Consider the following 16,260-nt stretch of genomic DNA (forward strand, 5'->3'; position numbering starts at 1 on the left):
CATCAGAAATAAGTGTGAGTGTCTGCTGTGGAAGGCAGAGGTTGTACGTTGAGGGAAAAGTGGGCTTTTGCCTTTTTTTACTCCGTCTCCCACTTTCAGGCTGTTCATCTAGACATCCCGGCAGCCTTACCTACTTTGTGAACTGATGGCATTAAATAGCACTTACCACAATCCTGGCTGTTGGAAATTACGGCGGTCATTGCTACGAAACGCTACTACAGGTTTTTGGCGCTCTTGGGGGCAAGATGCTGTCAGATCTATCCGATGTCACCCATTGTTCATATCCATTGCTTCCTAATCCACAGGGGAAAATACATTAAAATATTAAATACTGTAGTTTCAGTTGGAAGGCTTGAAGTGTCAAGCTGCTGTTTTCCACTCTAGGTTAGCTGAATGTGAAGTTGTTCACTTGCACTCTGTATGCATATGATAGACATGTTGTAATTAGTTTACAGTACCCTGGAGCTTGAAGCACAGCAGGTGGGCTTTTTGGCAAGCAAGGTTAGTGTAAACAAGAAGATAGGTTGGTGCCATGGTGTGGCAGGCTGCTCTAATCACAAGGTAATTCTTCATCTTCGGTCATTAAAAAGTACCTGCTTTTCCACAGTTCTGGCTGCTTTATTTTTCTTTGATGCAATCTGTGTTTGGCAGATTGATCACAGATCAGCACTAATGGGTGATATCCAATGAAGTCCTACTATGAATAGACCCATTGAAATAAATGCTCCTGCTCTGAGCTACTCTATTGCTAGATACCACCCACCTGCCCATCACCTGAGATCAAATTAACGCTAGATGGCCCAAAGTATTTTCTCTCTGCTTTACTGTTGCAGCTTAAACTGTGCCTTTAGAGAAAGATCATTCTCATTGCCAACTTCAGTTCAACCCAGTGGTGCAAAGGAACATTTTTTTCTGTTATGGGTTGAGCCTGCAAAGGAAGATCCTTTGCCTTTCTGGTTTGAATTCCAGCTGGCAATGCAAATGAATATTTGTGATTATAGCAAGCCCTACTTTGATCCCAAGCAACTTGCTGTGAGTGCTGATCAGCTGATTTTCACTTACAGCAAGCGTGCTTTGGGCACGGATTGCCTATACTATGCAGTTCCCAATTGGGACTTGCTGTGGCAACAGCAAGCTGTGCTTGCCAAGGAGCAATCGGGAGTGTACTTGAAGGCTATGTCATTACCGGCCGGCACCTGACATCGCATATGATGTCAAGGGTGGGAAAGGTGGCTGTTTATGAGGAAAGCAGCCTCATGGACCAAATTGGGACTTGTGCTAGGCTTAATCTGTCCATAGCTGTCAACTTTCAGATTTGAAAATAAGGGATCAGCAGCCTCACCTGTCCTGGGAACAGTCTATGGGATATCTAACAATCTGGGATAGCAGTGAGAAATGGTGGGAAACGGCGCTGGAATAAGGGAATTTCCTGCAAAAAATGGGAAGGTTGACGGCTATGAATCTGTCACAGGGGCTGCCTCATGATTCCTCAACTTGTGGATTTTACAATCTGAGACATGTGGAGTGCAGGCTTTAGGAAAGACTCTAGGACCCATGCTGCTCCCAGCAATAGCACCAGGAGTGTGCCAGGGCATGAAGAATTGGTGATTTTGAGACCATTCATTCTTCACAGATCAATTCTGAGCTGTATGTAGGTGGCATCTGTCATTACTAGAACAGTTACCTTAATGTTATCATTTAAGGCTGCAATTTAACAAAATGTGTGACAAAGGCTCTTCAGACATATTTCATATGCTTTTAAAATGCTTTCAAACATCTGTGTTACTACTGATTTAATTTTAGGAAAAATATTTTCACAGAGAGTTGGTTATTTTGCCCTTGCACCATCTTGTGAACCCTGCATGTTCCTGTGACATGATGCATGCACCAACACTGTATACTGTATATAGGATGCAGAATGAAGCATGTTCATGTTAAGAATATAATTAGCCCAACCAAAAATTATATATAAATATATATATTTAGCTTGGTGTGTTCATTATAACTGACAGGATGTAAGAACGTACGCAAAGTGCTATCTTACAGGACATCAAAGTGGTATGAGAGTAACCAAATATTTAATGGTACCATATATACATGTGGGAAACCACTCATCTGAAGTATCTGCCCATGCAATGAAAAAACGTTACAGTGCTTCCTTACCAATGTGGAAAAACACAGGTATGGTAAAACTATCCTCTCCAATCCAGCAGGAAGGGAATGAAGGATGGTGCCATAGCCAGGTGGGACATAGAGAATGGCTATTTCTAGCGAATCCCTACCAGCAAACTCCTCTAGGTAGCCCAATAAATAAAGAAATAAGAAAAAGAACGACCTGAACTTTCCCCAATAGCATCCCTTTCTTTTTCCTCTTGGGAAGTGAGAGACTCAGTTAGGGTCCTGGATTCTGCCCCCCCCCACTATTTCTCCTTGTGCCCACAAGGAGCTTTATAGGCCAATGGACTCTTTGAAGTGTTGCAAAATAGGACATAGCACACTGCAACAGGACAGGGTAAACAAAGGAATGTTGTTGGTCTGCATAGCATAAGTAGAAATGTGTTTCAACTTACGGAAGCCATTTCTGGATTTTTCCTATTTCCCTTCATAATTTGGAATGACCAAGATTCTAGGATAGATAAGACCTGCAGTTCTGAGCCCAAACTTGCTGAATAGTAGGAGAATTTACTTCCATCCTTTCCCTGCTTTCTAGTTATGCATGTGCTTGTAGAACAAGAGTTGGGAATGCATGACACTCTAGATGATCAACTCCAATGCCCATTAGCCCTAGCCAAGATAACCAACATGATGGGAATTGTACTTCAGTAACATTTGGAGGTGTGAAGGTTAACCATCCCTGTTGCAAAGTATTGTAGATGCTAAAGAGTCTGTCAGTTCCACTTTATTTATTTGTTTTGGCTCTATTACAACAACTTTTGTCTGGTTGAGCTGATCAAACCTGAATCACTTGTGTGAGCCAATTGGTTTCAGAGTTAATGTGAAATGAGATTTTGTTTTTCTTGGGTCTGGAAATTAATTTCACCTGCAAGTTACCTCACAGAAAGATCTATGTGAAGAGAAACAAATATACTTTGGGATCTGAGGCATAGTCAAATCCAGTATATTATATACAGTGGTACCTTGGTTCTCAAAGTTAATCTGTTCCGGGAGTCTGTTCAACTCCCGAAACTGTTCAAAAACCAAGGCGCAGCTTCTGGTTGGCTGCAGGAGCTTCCTGCTCTCAATCAGAAGCCACGTTCGGCTGCCGAAGAACATTCACAAACCAGAACACTTACTTCCGGGTTTGCGGTATTCAGGAGCCAATTTGTTTGACAACTAAGCCATTTGAGAACCAAGGTACCACTGTATTATAGCTTGTATTAACCCTCATATGGCCCAGTCTTGTTATAATTGGCAACGACATTGCAAAAACCCTGAAGGTGAAAGAAACACAACAAACTCTTGGTGAAAGCATATGATCAGCTTTCGGCTTTTCTTTTTTGGGATTTCTGCTATCTTTTCATATGCTTGCTATCTAGAGCAACAGTGAAACTTCTACCATCTGTAAAACAAATTGTAACTTTTAAAAGATTTATACATGGTATGTTTCTTTTTCTGGAGTGTCTCAGAGTGCTCCATCTCCTTCTGCAGCCTTCGGATACGCTTATTCTACTGCAGTCATCTTCTTTCTACAGTAAATTTCAAGCTAAGTACCCTAGGAGTTTCTGAGTGTTTGTTAAGTAGTGATTTATCAGATTCTTCCCGTCTAGCTTTCCCCTGCTATAAAGTGAGCATTCAGTTCCCTAATAATTTTTTTTCTTTGCTTTGCTACTTTCCCCTCTAGCTTTTTTCTTTTAAGAAAGAAGAAAATACTGATAGGAAACAAATGGGTATGTATCCAAAAGCAATTTTATCCTTTCTGGGAAGTACAGGACTATCTTCAACATTTTCTATAGCTTGAACAGATGGGATTGGATCACAGTAAATGTTAGGGTTGTCAGCTTAATTCCTCCTTGTCCTATGGTTCCAGCACCACAGGGGATCTTTATAGAGTTAGCCTTGGTTTTTGTTTTGTTTTTCCAATTTGTGTGCCTCATTTTTTGGGGGGAGAAGCTAGCAAACATTACTTGATTTTATTTCCTTTTAATTTGTCTATTTTTCCATGGCAGTAATTTTATGTCTGAACTAGTAATGATTCAATGCAGTTCACATTCAAATTTGAACCTGTCTAATTCATACTTGCCGAAATAGTCCGTGAACTGAATCACCACCAACCTTTAAAATCCCCATTTCTCTGAATTTTGCAGTGTAGTTCTTCAGCCAAGTAATGTGTAAAAAAATGCATATACCATGATGAAGTGGGCATAAAAATGCATAATCTGGTGAAAATAATATTAAAAGGCATCATATTAGGGCAAATGGCTTTGCCAGAATATGTATATTAGGCAAAATTGCAGATATTGTGCATATTCAGACAAATTTGCTGATGAATTTTCATGAGGACTTAAAAATAAATAAATCTCAAACTAATGTGGAGAACTAAATTTAAAATTGTAAAAATGAGAAACTGCAATTGACAGATTTATCCCTCCCTAGTCAGAAGCAACGTACTTTAAGCAATGTGCTATTGTTTTAAGAAGTATAAAATAATTCTACACAGTCTCCCAAAGATACAAATATTCTGTTTTCTAGTGTCAGATAAATCTTCTAGTTCAGCTCCCTGTTCACATTTAATCTTTGTGTTTCAGATGAAACTACATGCAATTATGTCTGTTCCTTTGTAGATTTTAAAAACATTTCAGACATCACCCATGATGTTAGGAAAACAGAGTACTAATAGACAGGGAAATAGATAGCCATGAAATAGAGAAAAAAAGTCTTAACAGAAGGTTTATTTTTTTTTAAAAAAAGTATAGATGATTTTGTTGATATGGTTCTGAAAGTCAGAATCAGAAATATGCTAAAGGTTCAGTCAAGGTGAAAGTGGAGTACTTTGTTTTTGCTATATATATAATTTTACACACACACACACACGTATAATTTATTACCCACCCTTCACCCAAGGTGGGTTACAGTGATTGAGTCAAATACAAAATTGCAGTACAGGCGGCAACCATTTTGTGCCAGGGTTCCCTTCCTGGCTCCTGTGTGCATTGGCAGGGCATACATAAGCCTGCCTCATCCCTTTCCACCCCCATTCTGTCCTCTTCCTGGTCCAAAAGGGCCTGTGCGTTTGGTGGCACCAGAATCCACAATAAATAGTAGCAGCATAAAAGCAGCAGCACATCATTACAGCATCACATAACAATACACTCCCCCATCTCCTAAAGCCTGAGGAATAAGTTACATCATTGCCTGCCAACAGAAGCTGAACAATTTTGGAGGGGTGGGCATTGAGTAGCATGAAGGCTACCACAGAGGAGGCCATCTCACATGCCCTAACTTAGCCATCTCAAAAGATGTGACCCAGCAGACATAAAGTCACAATAGCAAATAGGATGTCAATCCAAACCCGGGGGCGGGGGGGGGGCTGATAACTTCCTGGTTATTTAATTAAATAATCCTGAGAATCTTTCAGTATAGTACTGGAAAAGAAAAGCCATATTTCTACCATCCTTCACCACACATCTGATGGTAGGTTAACGAATAAAAAACAAAACCCCTTCTTTCTATTATGAGGCATATGCTAAGTTGTGAATGATCTACTAGATACACAGATGAGATTGGTCAGAAGCTTTTTTTATAATACAATTCTTATAGTTCTGTCCCACAGCCATACTTTGTCAGTACGACTTGTAAGTATATAATTTAATTAAGCCCCTTTTTAGAGTATAGGCTACTTCTCATAGCTTGAGGAACATGCTTTTTATCCAGGAATAATTATTTGGTGCAAAACTGGCTTTTAATAGTTCTGGATTGTTAGTAGCTACTAGGAAGATTATATAGGCAGCAAAGGTTTATATGGAAATCTAAGCACTCCTTTTTTGTCCTCTTTTTTTCATGGCAAGCAATCTACCCATAGAGATCAGGAGGGATGCACACTTAAACATTCAGCTTGCCATCTTGGTTCTGAATCCAATCATTTCTGACTTTGCATTTAGTATTTTCCACAGGCAAGCTTAGGTGAGATGGGTAGGGTCTCTTGTGACATATTAATATGAGCATGTAATACCTAATGGAATAGTGAAGCCTATTAGGCTGTCTTCATGTTGTGTTATGTGTGAAGGCATATACAAATTTTTAAAAGTAAAGTAGCTTTTAGCAATGTATAATTCTGCTACTCTTCTCTGAAGGCAATTTTTTTAACTCCCACATTTGGTTATGAGTTTTGAGTTAATTCTTGAATAAAATAAATCCTCTAAACATGATCAAACCTGGATGCTGAAACAAGAGCCTTTCTTAGGAAATAGTTTCTTTACAATCAAAAGAGTTGATAATTTTTTCAGTAGGGGTCATGACCCCTTTCTTCAGTTGTGGGTGCATCACATTTTCCCATCATTTATATGTTGCTGGAGAACTAAATTTACCCCTCCACACACCCCAAACGTGTATTCCAGGTGTGAATTCTGTGTGGAATGTGTCAAGATGGTTTGGGAGTACACTTGTTAGTGTCAGAAAAATGATGTAACGTATCATACTTATGACACATTTATTCTCAAGGCATTTGAGAAACTTATTAAGTCAACTATTATGGGCATAAGGAGACACACTTACATATTTATGTGATTTCCCCCCCCCTCTCCCAATGAAGCACAAGGATCAATCTTTGGAAGAGAAGGAACAAAAGAATTTGAAGATTCTCCCCACCCCTACCCCTACCCCAGAAATGTGTTAAGCATTTAGAATTAGGAAAAGAACAGGAGGAAAAGGTACTGTTACTGAATTGTGAAGGGCTGAAAAGTCTTTCTGGTGCTTAAAAAAAATGGAAGTGAAGTAAGATTAGAATGGACGATGTTGAAACTTAAAGGAAAGAGGCCCTAACTTAATTCTCCCAGGTGCTGTGTGGGAACATTTGAGATTCTTCATCAGCATCTCCAAGGGACTGCTGAGCATATGGCTCTCCACATGGGGTCCTTCACATTAAGTTTGAGGTGCTAATTTTTTAGATTATATAACTTTAAACATTAAAATTCATTCTGCTTTCTTATGTAACTATACCTCCTTATATGTGCTATATTTAATTAAAAATGAAAAATAAATTGGTGCCCGCTAAACCTAGTGGGGCTGCTAGAATGTCATGGTGTGGCTAATGAGGTCACAGGGCATGGCCAGGTTCTGGTTTTCTGCCATACTTCTCCCCTTGGAAATATACTGGGGACACCTAAGCACTGCAGTTTTACAAATAGTAACTTCCTCAGCTGAAAAAATTCTTTGGTTCCAAAGGGGACCTTGCTGTCACAGTTGCTTCTCTGATTTGCGAATAGACGTGTTGCCTCCATCTGTTCTGTTTTTCCCCTCCGTCCTTCTTCTTTGCAAAGAAACAGTGGACATTTAAACATTGCAGTTTTATTAATACTTAGCACTTAAATTTAGTCTTATGCTCGCTCTCATGAGTATACATGCAGTTATGTCATAATTCCTCAGTAGTGAACAGAAACTTATATCTCTGCTCATTTGGTAATGCTCCCTCAATCCTGTTTTAAACACACACACACACACACACGAGAGAGAGAGAGAGAGAGAGAGAGAGAGAGAGAGTTAGTTGTGTGTCGAGGTCCCCAGGGCCACCCCAATAACTCACACATCACACAGAATTTTTTGTTTAAGATTTTTGGCATAATTTTGGCCACAACTTTATTGAAATACAAATTTGTGAGTGGTTGCTTAGGCATTGGTTGCCACTATCTGCCCCCACCATGGGGGACAGACTGACATTCCGCACGATGCGAAAGTCAGAATAGGGGAATACACTAGGGGGTTACGCGGAGCAGGGAACCTGCCCTCACCCCAAATGCAACCAGGAGCTCATTGCTATGGCCCGAGCCCCCTTGACAGAGTGGACAAGCAATAGTTAGCCCCCAATTCCTTTAATGGAATCCCTTGCAGCAGCAGCATTAGAGGGGCAGGCACAGCCAATCCATGCCCCTCAACCAACCAAACCATAGAACCAATGCCTAACCGCAACCTTACAAGTTGTGACGATTTGCTACGCAGTAGGCAAAAACCAAATGGCCCCAGCCAATCAGCCAGATGGACAAAATTCCTACCAGGCCCCTGCCCCAAGAGCAGACGACCCCATGACAGGCATAGCAAGGTCAAAGCGAACAACCCTAATTCTAAGGGGGGGGGACGAGCAATCCGATGCACAGTCGAAAAGAGGAAGCCCTAGCCTCGTGCAAGGAGTTTTAGCATTTCTGGCTGTCAATCAACAAATGGCAACATTAACTTCCCAACAACAAGGGAAGCCCCAATCGCATCAGTGGCCAACGAACAATTAGCCCGCCCTCAACTTTGGAGTGTCCTGGCGGCCCCCACCGCAACACATGCTCTCCATGAAGGAGAACACGCTTTGCTGGAAACTCACAATTTGTAGGCAGTAGAAAAGATGTTAGACATTTTATCAGAATAAAATAAATGAACCACCAGTGCTTGGAATGTTCATTTTAGAAAACGAACAAAATAGTTCACTTCCAATTCATGCAATGCACTTTTCCATTCATAATAATTGCTGCCTGCCACTCAGCTGTTAAAGGTTGCACTCCCCCAGTGCCAACCCTAAACCATGCCAAGAACTCAAGTTAAAAATAAAAACGAACAGAAAACATATATCTTAAATGATCACCTGCAGTTGTATAAATGTAATGGTTAAGAGTGTTGTACTAGGACCTGGAAGAGCAGCGTTCAATTCTATGCCCACTTAATTGAATACAATGGGACTTACTTCTAAGTAAGGTATAAATCATCATCATCATCATCATTATCATTATCATTATAATGAATGGGATTATGTTAGTAACTGAAGCTAACCCATGCCTCTTCAGTATAGTTTACCACTACATATACAAGAATATATCACTCCAGTAAATATTAGGTTCAGGACTATTACATTTTATTTAAGTTAAAATATTAGAAAAATGATTCCCCACCCCCACACACCATAGGATCAGTTCTAAATACTATAGCAGCAAGTTCCACAAGCTTCTCCAGTACTCTGCTGCTGCGGGCCCTTAGACATTCACACAAAGTATGTTAAAGTTTTATAAAAGCAGGGATTTGTTTAGCTCAGAATTCCTCTCCCTTTTGACCATCCAGTCAGTACACCATTCCACCTCCCCGCTCAAAGTGAGATTGCAGCTGGAAGTGTGGGAACAACTGTGCCCTGCTAATGCAGTAGTCTGGGGCTGAGAAACAAGATGAATATCTGGTGTTCTTCAAAGTACTGATCATATTTTTTGTTCTATTTGAAGCAATTATGATAAGTTATTGTTCTTATCTCAGATGGTAGTTAGTGCTCTTGTATATGCCCATATCATATTTTCAAATACATTAAACATAAATAAATAAACGAGGCCCAGTCCAGCTCACGGAAAAACTTTTTTTGTAGACACTTCTATCCCTCAACCATAAAAAGGCTCAGCTCAGCCCATGAAGAAACAAGATTCTCTCCTTCCCCCTTTATGATGTCAGCCAAATCTCCTCTCCTCTCCTCCCCTGCCCCCCTAGCATTAAAAAGGGTCCAGTACCACCCCTGAATTAAAACCGAACATGCTTTTGGAGTCATTTGCCACTATTCCTTTCACTGAAATGTTTATATATCTCTATGTCTATATCTGGCAGTGATGAAACTGGAAGCTGAACAGTGAACTCGTTGGATAGCCATGCCAGGATGGGGGAGATTGTGCTTCCTGTTGCTTTCTCCTGGTGCTTGCAAAAGGAGGGCAAAGTACCTCCACCTCAGAGAAGAACCATTAGCAGCTTGCAAATGGATGCATCTATTTGGCTCAGGTTGATCTGATTGCTTGGAGAGGCTCTTCAGAGTCCTGCTCTAGTGCTGTAAAACTTTCAGTGCATTTCTGAGGGAATCCTGACCTGCTAGAGTTTATTCAAAGGGAAATGAAATAAAAAAATAGAAGTTCAGAGGGGTCCTCCACCCTCTGTAAGCCACCCATACTGGAATTGATTATTTCAAAAACTTGTTGTTTTACCCATGGAGACAGGGTTGAAACCTTAGGGATGATTATCATCACCAGAGTTGATTGGCCAGCACAAGAGATGATCAGGAACAGGTTTCTAAATATGAAGGAATGTATTGCAAATGAATGAAAGGAGCATAGAAAGAGCCATTCTATAGCTTTATGGGGATTGGGTTTTAGTGTGGGGGGGTGCCGCACCTGCACTAAGTAACGGTTTTCCACTGTTTCTTACCATTAAGGTGTTGTTAATTGACCAAATTACAAAGCAAGGAAAACTGGCACATTTATATTTACTCTTCTCATAAGTTTTCTGTAGAATAGAGAAAGTATTGAGAGGAGGAGGAATGTGTCCCTTGAGACGGAAGTACCTAAAACATACAATGCCTGTTTGGTTTTAAAAGAAACTGAATTTAAAACTTCTTCTCTTTGAAGTTACATTTTTTTTTGTCTTGTAACATCTTCTCTGTGAAGTTTACATATATTAGGTTGCATCTAATGTCAAAATGTTTTTTGCCAGCAAGAGAATGCGTAAGCAGCAAATTGATGTGCAGCAAATTGTACAATCTGTTGCGCATGAAGTTTCTGCTAGCACAGCTGTGGAGTCCAATTCCTCCATTGCCCAAGATTAAAACCCACCTGTCTGCTACCATAAGAGCCCTTGCCCTACAGGACAGAAAACTTTGGATACAGCCTTTTAAAAATTGAGATGGCAAAGCTGTGTGTGGAATGCATTTGCTTAAATTTAAACAAGTGAATAATTTACTGCATCAAACATGAAATGGGTTGGGAAAAAAGACTCCTGCTACAACAGTAGACAACTAAAGAAGTAAAACCAGTCTAGATTTCTTGGAAAGCTGCAGAAGAAATAAGGTCAGAATATTTAATTATAACCCAATCAACCTTTCGTGAGCAGCGTGTCAGTTTTACTTTTGAGAACCAAATGAAACATTTCTTTGTTTCTCAAGCACAGGCTTTTAAGACAGGAGGTGTTCTATCATTGTATTAAGAGGATAAAAATGGATTGTTTGATCTTCTGAATTTTAATGTGTTGAAAAGATTATTGGGAAGAAAATTGCATTCTCTGAAGTGGCAGAAATATTATTCAGATAACATTAATTACATGATAGTTCCCCCCCTTTAATAATGGGTGTATATTCCAGTTTGGGTTTGTAACAAACAGAGTGGCTTTAAAGACTTGATAAATTTATTTTTCTTTTAAAAAAATCATTACCATGAGTATAGCACTTAAACTTGCATGAGTTCTTTAATTATTGTGGTGGTTATGGTCCATTGTGCATTATGTTGTGTGTGTTTGCTTTTTCTAATGTGCTGTGGGTATTAAACATAAGATCCTCACATACTGCAAAAAATTTTAAAGACATGATTTGAAAGGAAGTTTATCTCCTATCATTAAGCTGTGTGCCTGAAGTGCATATTTTGTGAGAGTGTTTTGTCCTCAAAAGCACAAATAATAATATGGCACCACAGTAGTAATTTATCAAAACATGGCAAAAAAAGGAAAGAACAAAGGAGTCTATATCAAACACCTTGATCTCAAACATATTTAGCTTGGAAATCCCATTTTATTTCAGTGAAACTTGCTTCCAAGTGTCTTGTGTCTACCTCAAGGCAACAATAAAGAAAAACGAGTTGACATTTTTGCATGTTTTAGCCACAATTTGACAAACAAGTTTTCAGACCAGAAGCCATCAGTGATGTAAATGTCACACATTATGTGGTCAGTACCATTTCCCAGAATCTGTGATTTGCCTCTTTGTAACTTCCAGACAGCCTTCTCCAATTGAGTGAACTGTGATTCTACTGGCATTATCAATTCAGGGATTGATGATGATTTAAGGGTGTGTGGTAGTGGGGGCATTGTAGACAGTGAGGTTGGAGGGAAATGAAATGCAGAAAAGTGCAGAAAGTGATAATTGTATAATTGGCAAGTCACTGAACAGTTGTTGATATCCCAGGCACGCAGGCATCGGTAAGCAAATGAACACACGCCATGTCATAAGCAATCAATCAAACAAACAAAAACCCACCATTGACTCAGTTCAGTCCTAAAGTGATAGTACTGAACCTCTTCAGGTATTATAATTCAGGGGTTTCATGTTGCAGTCTCACTTGAAGTTTCTTTGCTCTAGGATGTCAACTCCAAAGTCAATTCAAATGCTCCCACAGTGGCATTTTGCCATTTCTGATATTGGTCCATTTATTATTTTGCATATTGATTGCTAATGGGACATCTAGCCACCAGACTCTGTCACTCACCCACCATTACTTCAGCTTTGAGAGGAACATCATCAGGTCAAGAGACACAGCAATAGGCACTCACATAATTCAACAGTAGGCCAACATCTTCATGGTTCACTGTTAACCGTGTGGCTTATCCCCAGACCATGTTACCCAGTTCAGCCACGTTCATCTGATAATGGAGTTTGTATTCCACACAAGCTTGACACCATTATAAACGTGTTAGTTTTTGCTGTGCCCGCAAGACTGTTATTTTATTTTATTAAGTGAAATCCTGCTCATTTAGAGGTTTAATTTAATAACAGTTCTGCTAGGCTTCAAGGTGCTATTTTACTAGTCTTGTGTAATCATATTAACACATTTATTTAACAGTTTACCTTCCATTATCATTATCGGAAAGCCTTTGTACAAAGTTTTTAGTAGTGTTACACTGTAATAACTTGCTAATTATTATGTGTGTGTCAACATGCCTAAGAACTACACGATGTGCTATTTATTGGGGGTCTAAGTGATACCGAGTCCTTTACTGTGATTTGATTTGATTTGTTTTGTTTTTGCAAGACTTACTGGCACCATATAATGTTACTGTGCAAATTAATTAATGAAGGAAAGGGTACTTCATCACTGGTATTTTTTCTTCTCCTTGTAATGCTTCCTGTATTTATATACTGCAATTGCACTGTGACAACTTTCTTTCTCTATTTTCTATTTAACTTTTCTTATTTTTTCTGTTTCTTTTGCAGCAAATTTGCTGGATAGAGTTTCTGCTCGCTGCTTGTTAAATATGTTCTTTTTTTCTGTCAATTACCACAGGTTTAGTCCCTATGAGTGGTATAACCCACACCCTTGCAACCCCGACTCAGACGTGGTGGAAAACAATTTTACCTTGCTAAATAGTTTCTGGTTTGGAGTTGGAGCTCTCATGCAGCAAGGTATACGATTCAGCCTGCTCTTTCCCCTGGGTGCCATGTCCCACTTTTTGCTGGGGGTGACAGTTCTCTCTTTCTCTGGCACAAATTGCTTGCATGGGTGCCTCTGTGCATGTAACCATAAACCAGCTTTTAACATTAATACACCTAGGCATTCTTGAATCCCACTTTCTGAAAAAGAGTACCCAGCAAAATAAGATAAATCCAAACCTCAATATTCTCAGGACACTTCCCTCTAACCTGGATATAGGTACATCTCACTGCAATTAATTGATGCACTAGTCTGTATTTTTCAAACAGTGACATCTTTGCAAAGCAAGAGCTGAAAGCATGATTACCTCTTTACTGTTGTCTACTTTGGATGTAGACCTTCATTTTCCGTATTCAGCGCTGAAATGAGATGCCATTTATTGCATGGTTAATAAATGCCATCCCAGTTTGCAATAATTGTTGCAACCATGTTCTGTTTGAGATTCCTTAAATGCAAATTAATAAAGGCAAAGCAAACGTTGACGACGTGGCACATGCTGTACGGTATGTGCAAAGAAATGCATTTTAAAAGATGGATGCTAAAATTATAGGGATGCTCATCTGAGAACAGATAATAATACATCAACAGGGTATTTATTTATTTTGGTTATACAGTGCACTCCTCTTGTGCCTATTGTGTTTAATTTACAAGAGGGCAATATAAGCGGTAGTCCTAAACAATATAATCTATAGTAAATTGTTAGTAGGTTCCCCTCCCCCCCAGTGTAATACGACATATATAAAAGGAGGGCAGTATAATGTTTGTCATCTAATTAACATTACTTACTTTAAAATTCATTGTTCTTCATGCTATCATTGCTTGCCTTTAGTAGACTACACCCACATTTCCATGGAATACCAAAAACATTTGTCCCCTTCTTGAGCATATTTTTCAACAGATATTTTAAGAGAAGTTGACAGTTGCAGGAGAGTATATGTACGCATTTAGGTTCTAGAACCAGCATTTAATTTCGGCAACCAAAAGTACAGAAGGTGGACATGTGTATTTGGGTATCTTGTGCAGGTGGGGGGGGGCATTTATTTTGTTTTCATTTTAAATAACAGCATTTGCTTTTGGAAAAGTAATTAATGTACTTGACAGAATGTCTTAGGAGACATGTAGGAGTTAGGGCATATTGATATAACTGCCCTGGAGCAGGAAGTTAGAACAACTTTAATTAAACCTCTACCACGCTTGTAAACTGCTCTGGATTCTTGTTTTTGAAGTTATTGATACGTGGAGACCCACAATAAATATAATATAGCAGTGGGCACAATCCAGTCAGAGAGACGGAATTGTAATTTCCTTTTTTTTAAACAAAAAAGAGTTAAATACACTCTTTCATTCAAATTAAAAATGTTTAACTCTGGCTGGATCTGACATGTCCAGTGTGTTCTTTGCAGTCTGAACATTTTATTCTTAAACATCCTTTCGTATGAGTAATACAAAATGCACCAGCATTTTAAAAGACCGAAACGACAATCAGATCATGATTTAGAAAAGCACTTGACAAATAGATAAGCCAAATATATTGCATAATGGTAAATCTCATGCCATACTCCTGTAAATAAATAATAGCCTAAATAGAAATAAAATAAATATATTTTATGAAACATAGGACTATCTACAAACCACACCACAAGGAGAGGACTAGGTTGAGTGGAAAGGAGTTCTGCACATGCCCAATAGCCACTTTATTTCATTCCTGGAATGCAGTTGGTTTCATCTAAAGAGAACTGATCACAATTTTTGCTGTGGAGGTAGCAACAGTGGCGTAGCGTGGGGGTGCAGGGGGGCCGGCTGCACCAGGCGCAACATCTGGGGGGCGCGCTCGCACTTGCAGCTCTCTGCCCCTATGGGTTAGGGGGCGCAAATTACTTGCCTTGCCCCGGGTGCTGACAACCCACGCTACGCCACTGGGTAGCAAGACATACAGGTTTGTAATCTGCAAGAAAAGGCAAACATACAGTGAAGGACCAAACAAACCATGAACTATGGGGCATTCATAAGAAATGTTCATGGGTCCCAAAGGTCCATTAGAACATAGTCTTCCTCCTCCTATAATTATTTTCTTGCCTCTGAAAAAAGATTAGTGCAAAGAACCTTCATTTGTTTGTTTCAGACATAATGTCAAAACATAGCTTGGTGCAAGATAAACTACCTTTTGCTCATTCACTTACTTCTCCCTGCCTTCTCCCCTCACAGTCTCCGATTTCATTACTCACTTTCCATTTAGTGGCAAATTAGCATTTAGTTACATTTGAATTGAACCAGGGGGAGAAAACACACACGAGCAAGACACTTCATGCTTTATAGCCCCATTTTTATAGGCTAGTGAATTTCTGGCACTACTGGGGGTCCAATCTCATGGGAGGCAGCCATTTCCCTCAGCAGGAAACAGGAAGTCTCCTTAAGACATAGTCTTGCATTGTATTGGGTTTAGTGTGGGAGAGGCATATAAATTATCCTACCTACCTGGTCTAAGGGTCAGGGGTCCCCTTTACTCTTAACCTGGTCTAAGCCGATGGGATAGTTCAGGTAATAACCTCAAATGAAAAGTTCTCCGACAAGGTGTAATAATTTTTGAAACACATTAATATCTCCATCATTGACACCCCCCTCCCCAAACACATTTCCATGAATGCTGGAGGCTACATGATAGAGGAATCTCATTCATTCCTTGCCCACACCTCTCTGCTCCCAGGAAATTGTGGGATATAGTGCTGGACATGACGTTACCTTGGGTACATGACAGTCAGCCCCTAACCAGGCTCTGTTTCACAGGCTTTGGTGGCACTCTCTCTTAATCCTTGGGTAAGATATGAACTTGTGGTAATTGGGGCAACTATGGCAAACATTTCTACTGTTCTTTTCTCTCAAGTCTTGTTTGACTTTCCTAAGTGTCGGTTTT

General features: G+C 39.7%; 1 protein-coding gene across 4 annotated transcripts in view; it reads left to right on the forward strand.

The window, feature by feature from the left end:
- The window catches only part of GRIK2 (glutamate ionotropic receptor kainate type subunit 2), a 439,539-nt gene that overhangs the window by 320,014 nt on the left and 103,265 nt on the right, over positions 1-16,260 (forward strand). For 3 of the 4 annotated variants that reach the window (XM_083608278.1, XM_083608280.1, XM_083608279.1), the window contains exon 13: positions 13,203-13,321. The exons of the other annotated variant lie outside the window; for it this stretch is intronic. In XM_083608278.1, the coding sequence (XP_083464404.1) occupies positions 13,203-13,321 (119 nt within the window). The remainder of the gene's footprint in view (positions 1-13,202; positions 13,322-16,260) is intronic. 4 annotated transcript variants of the gene reach the window in all.

The sequence above is a fragment of the Podarcis filfolensis genome (genome assembly GCF_964270895.1).
Source record: "Podarcis filfolensis genome assembly, chromosome: 3".
In the NCBI taxonomy this organism is placed as follows: domain Eukaryota; kingdom Metazoa; phylum Chordata; class Lepidosauria; order Squamata; family Lacertidae; genus Podarcis; species Podarcis filfolensis.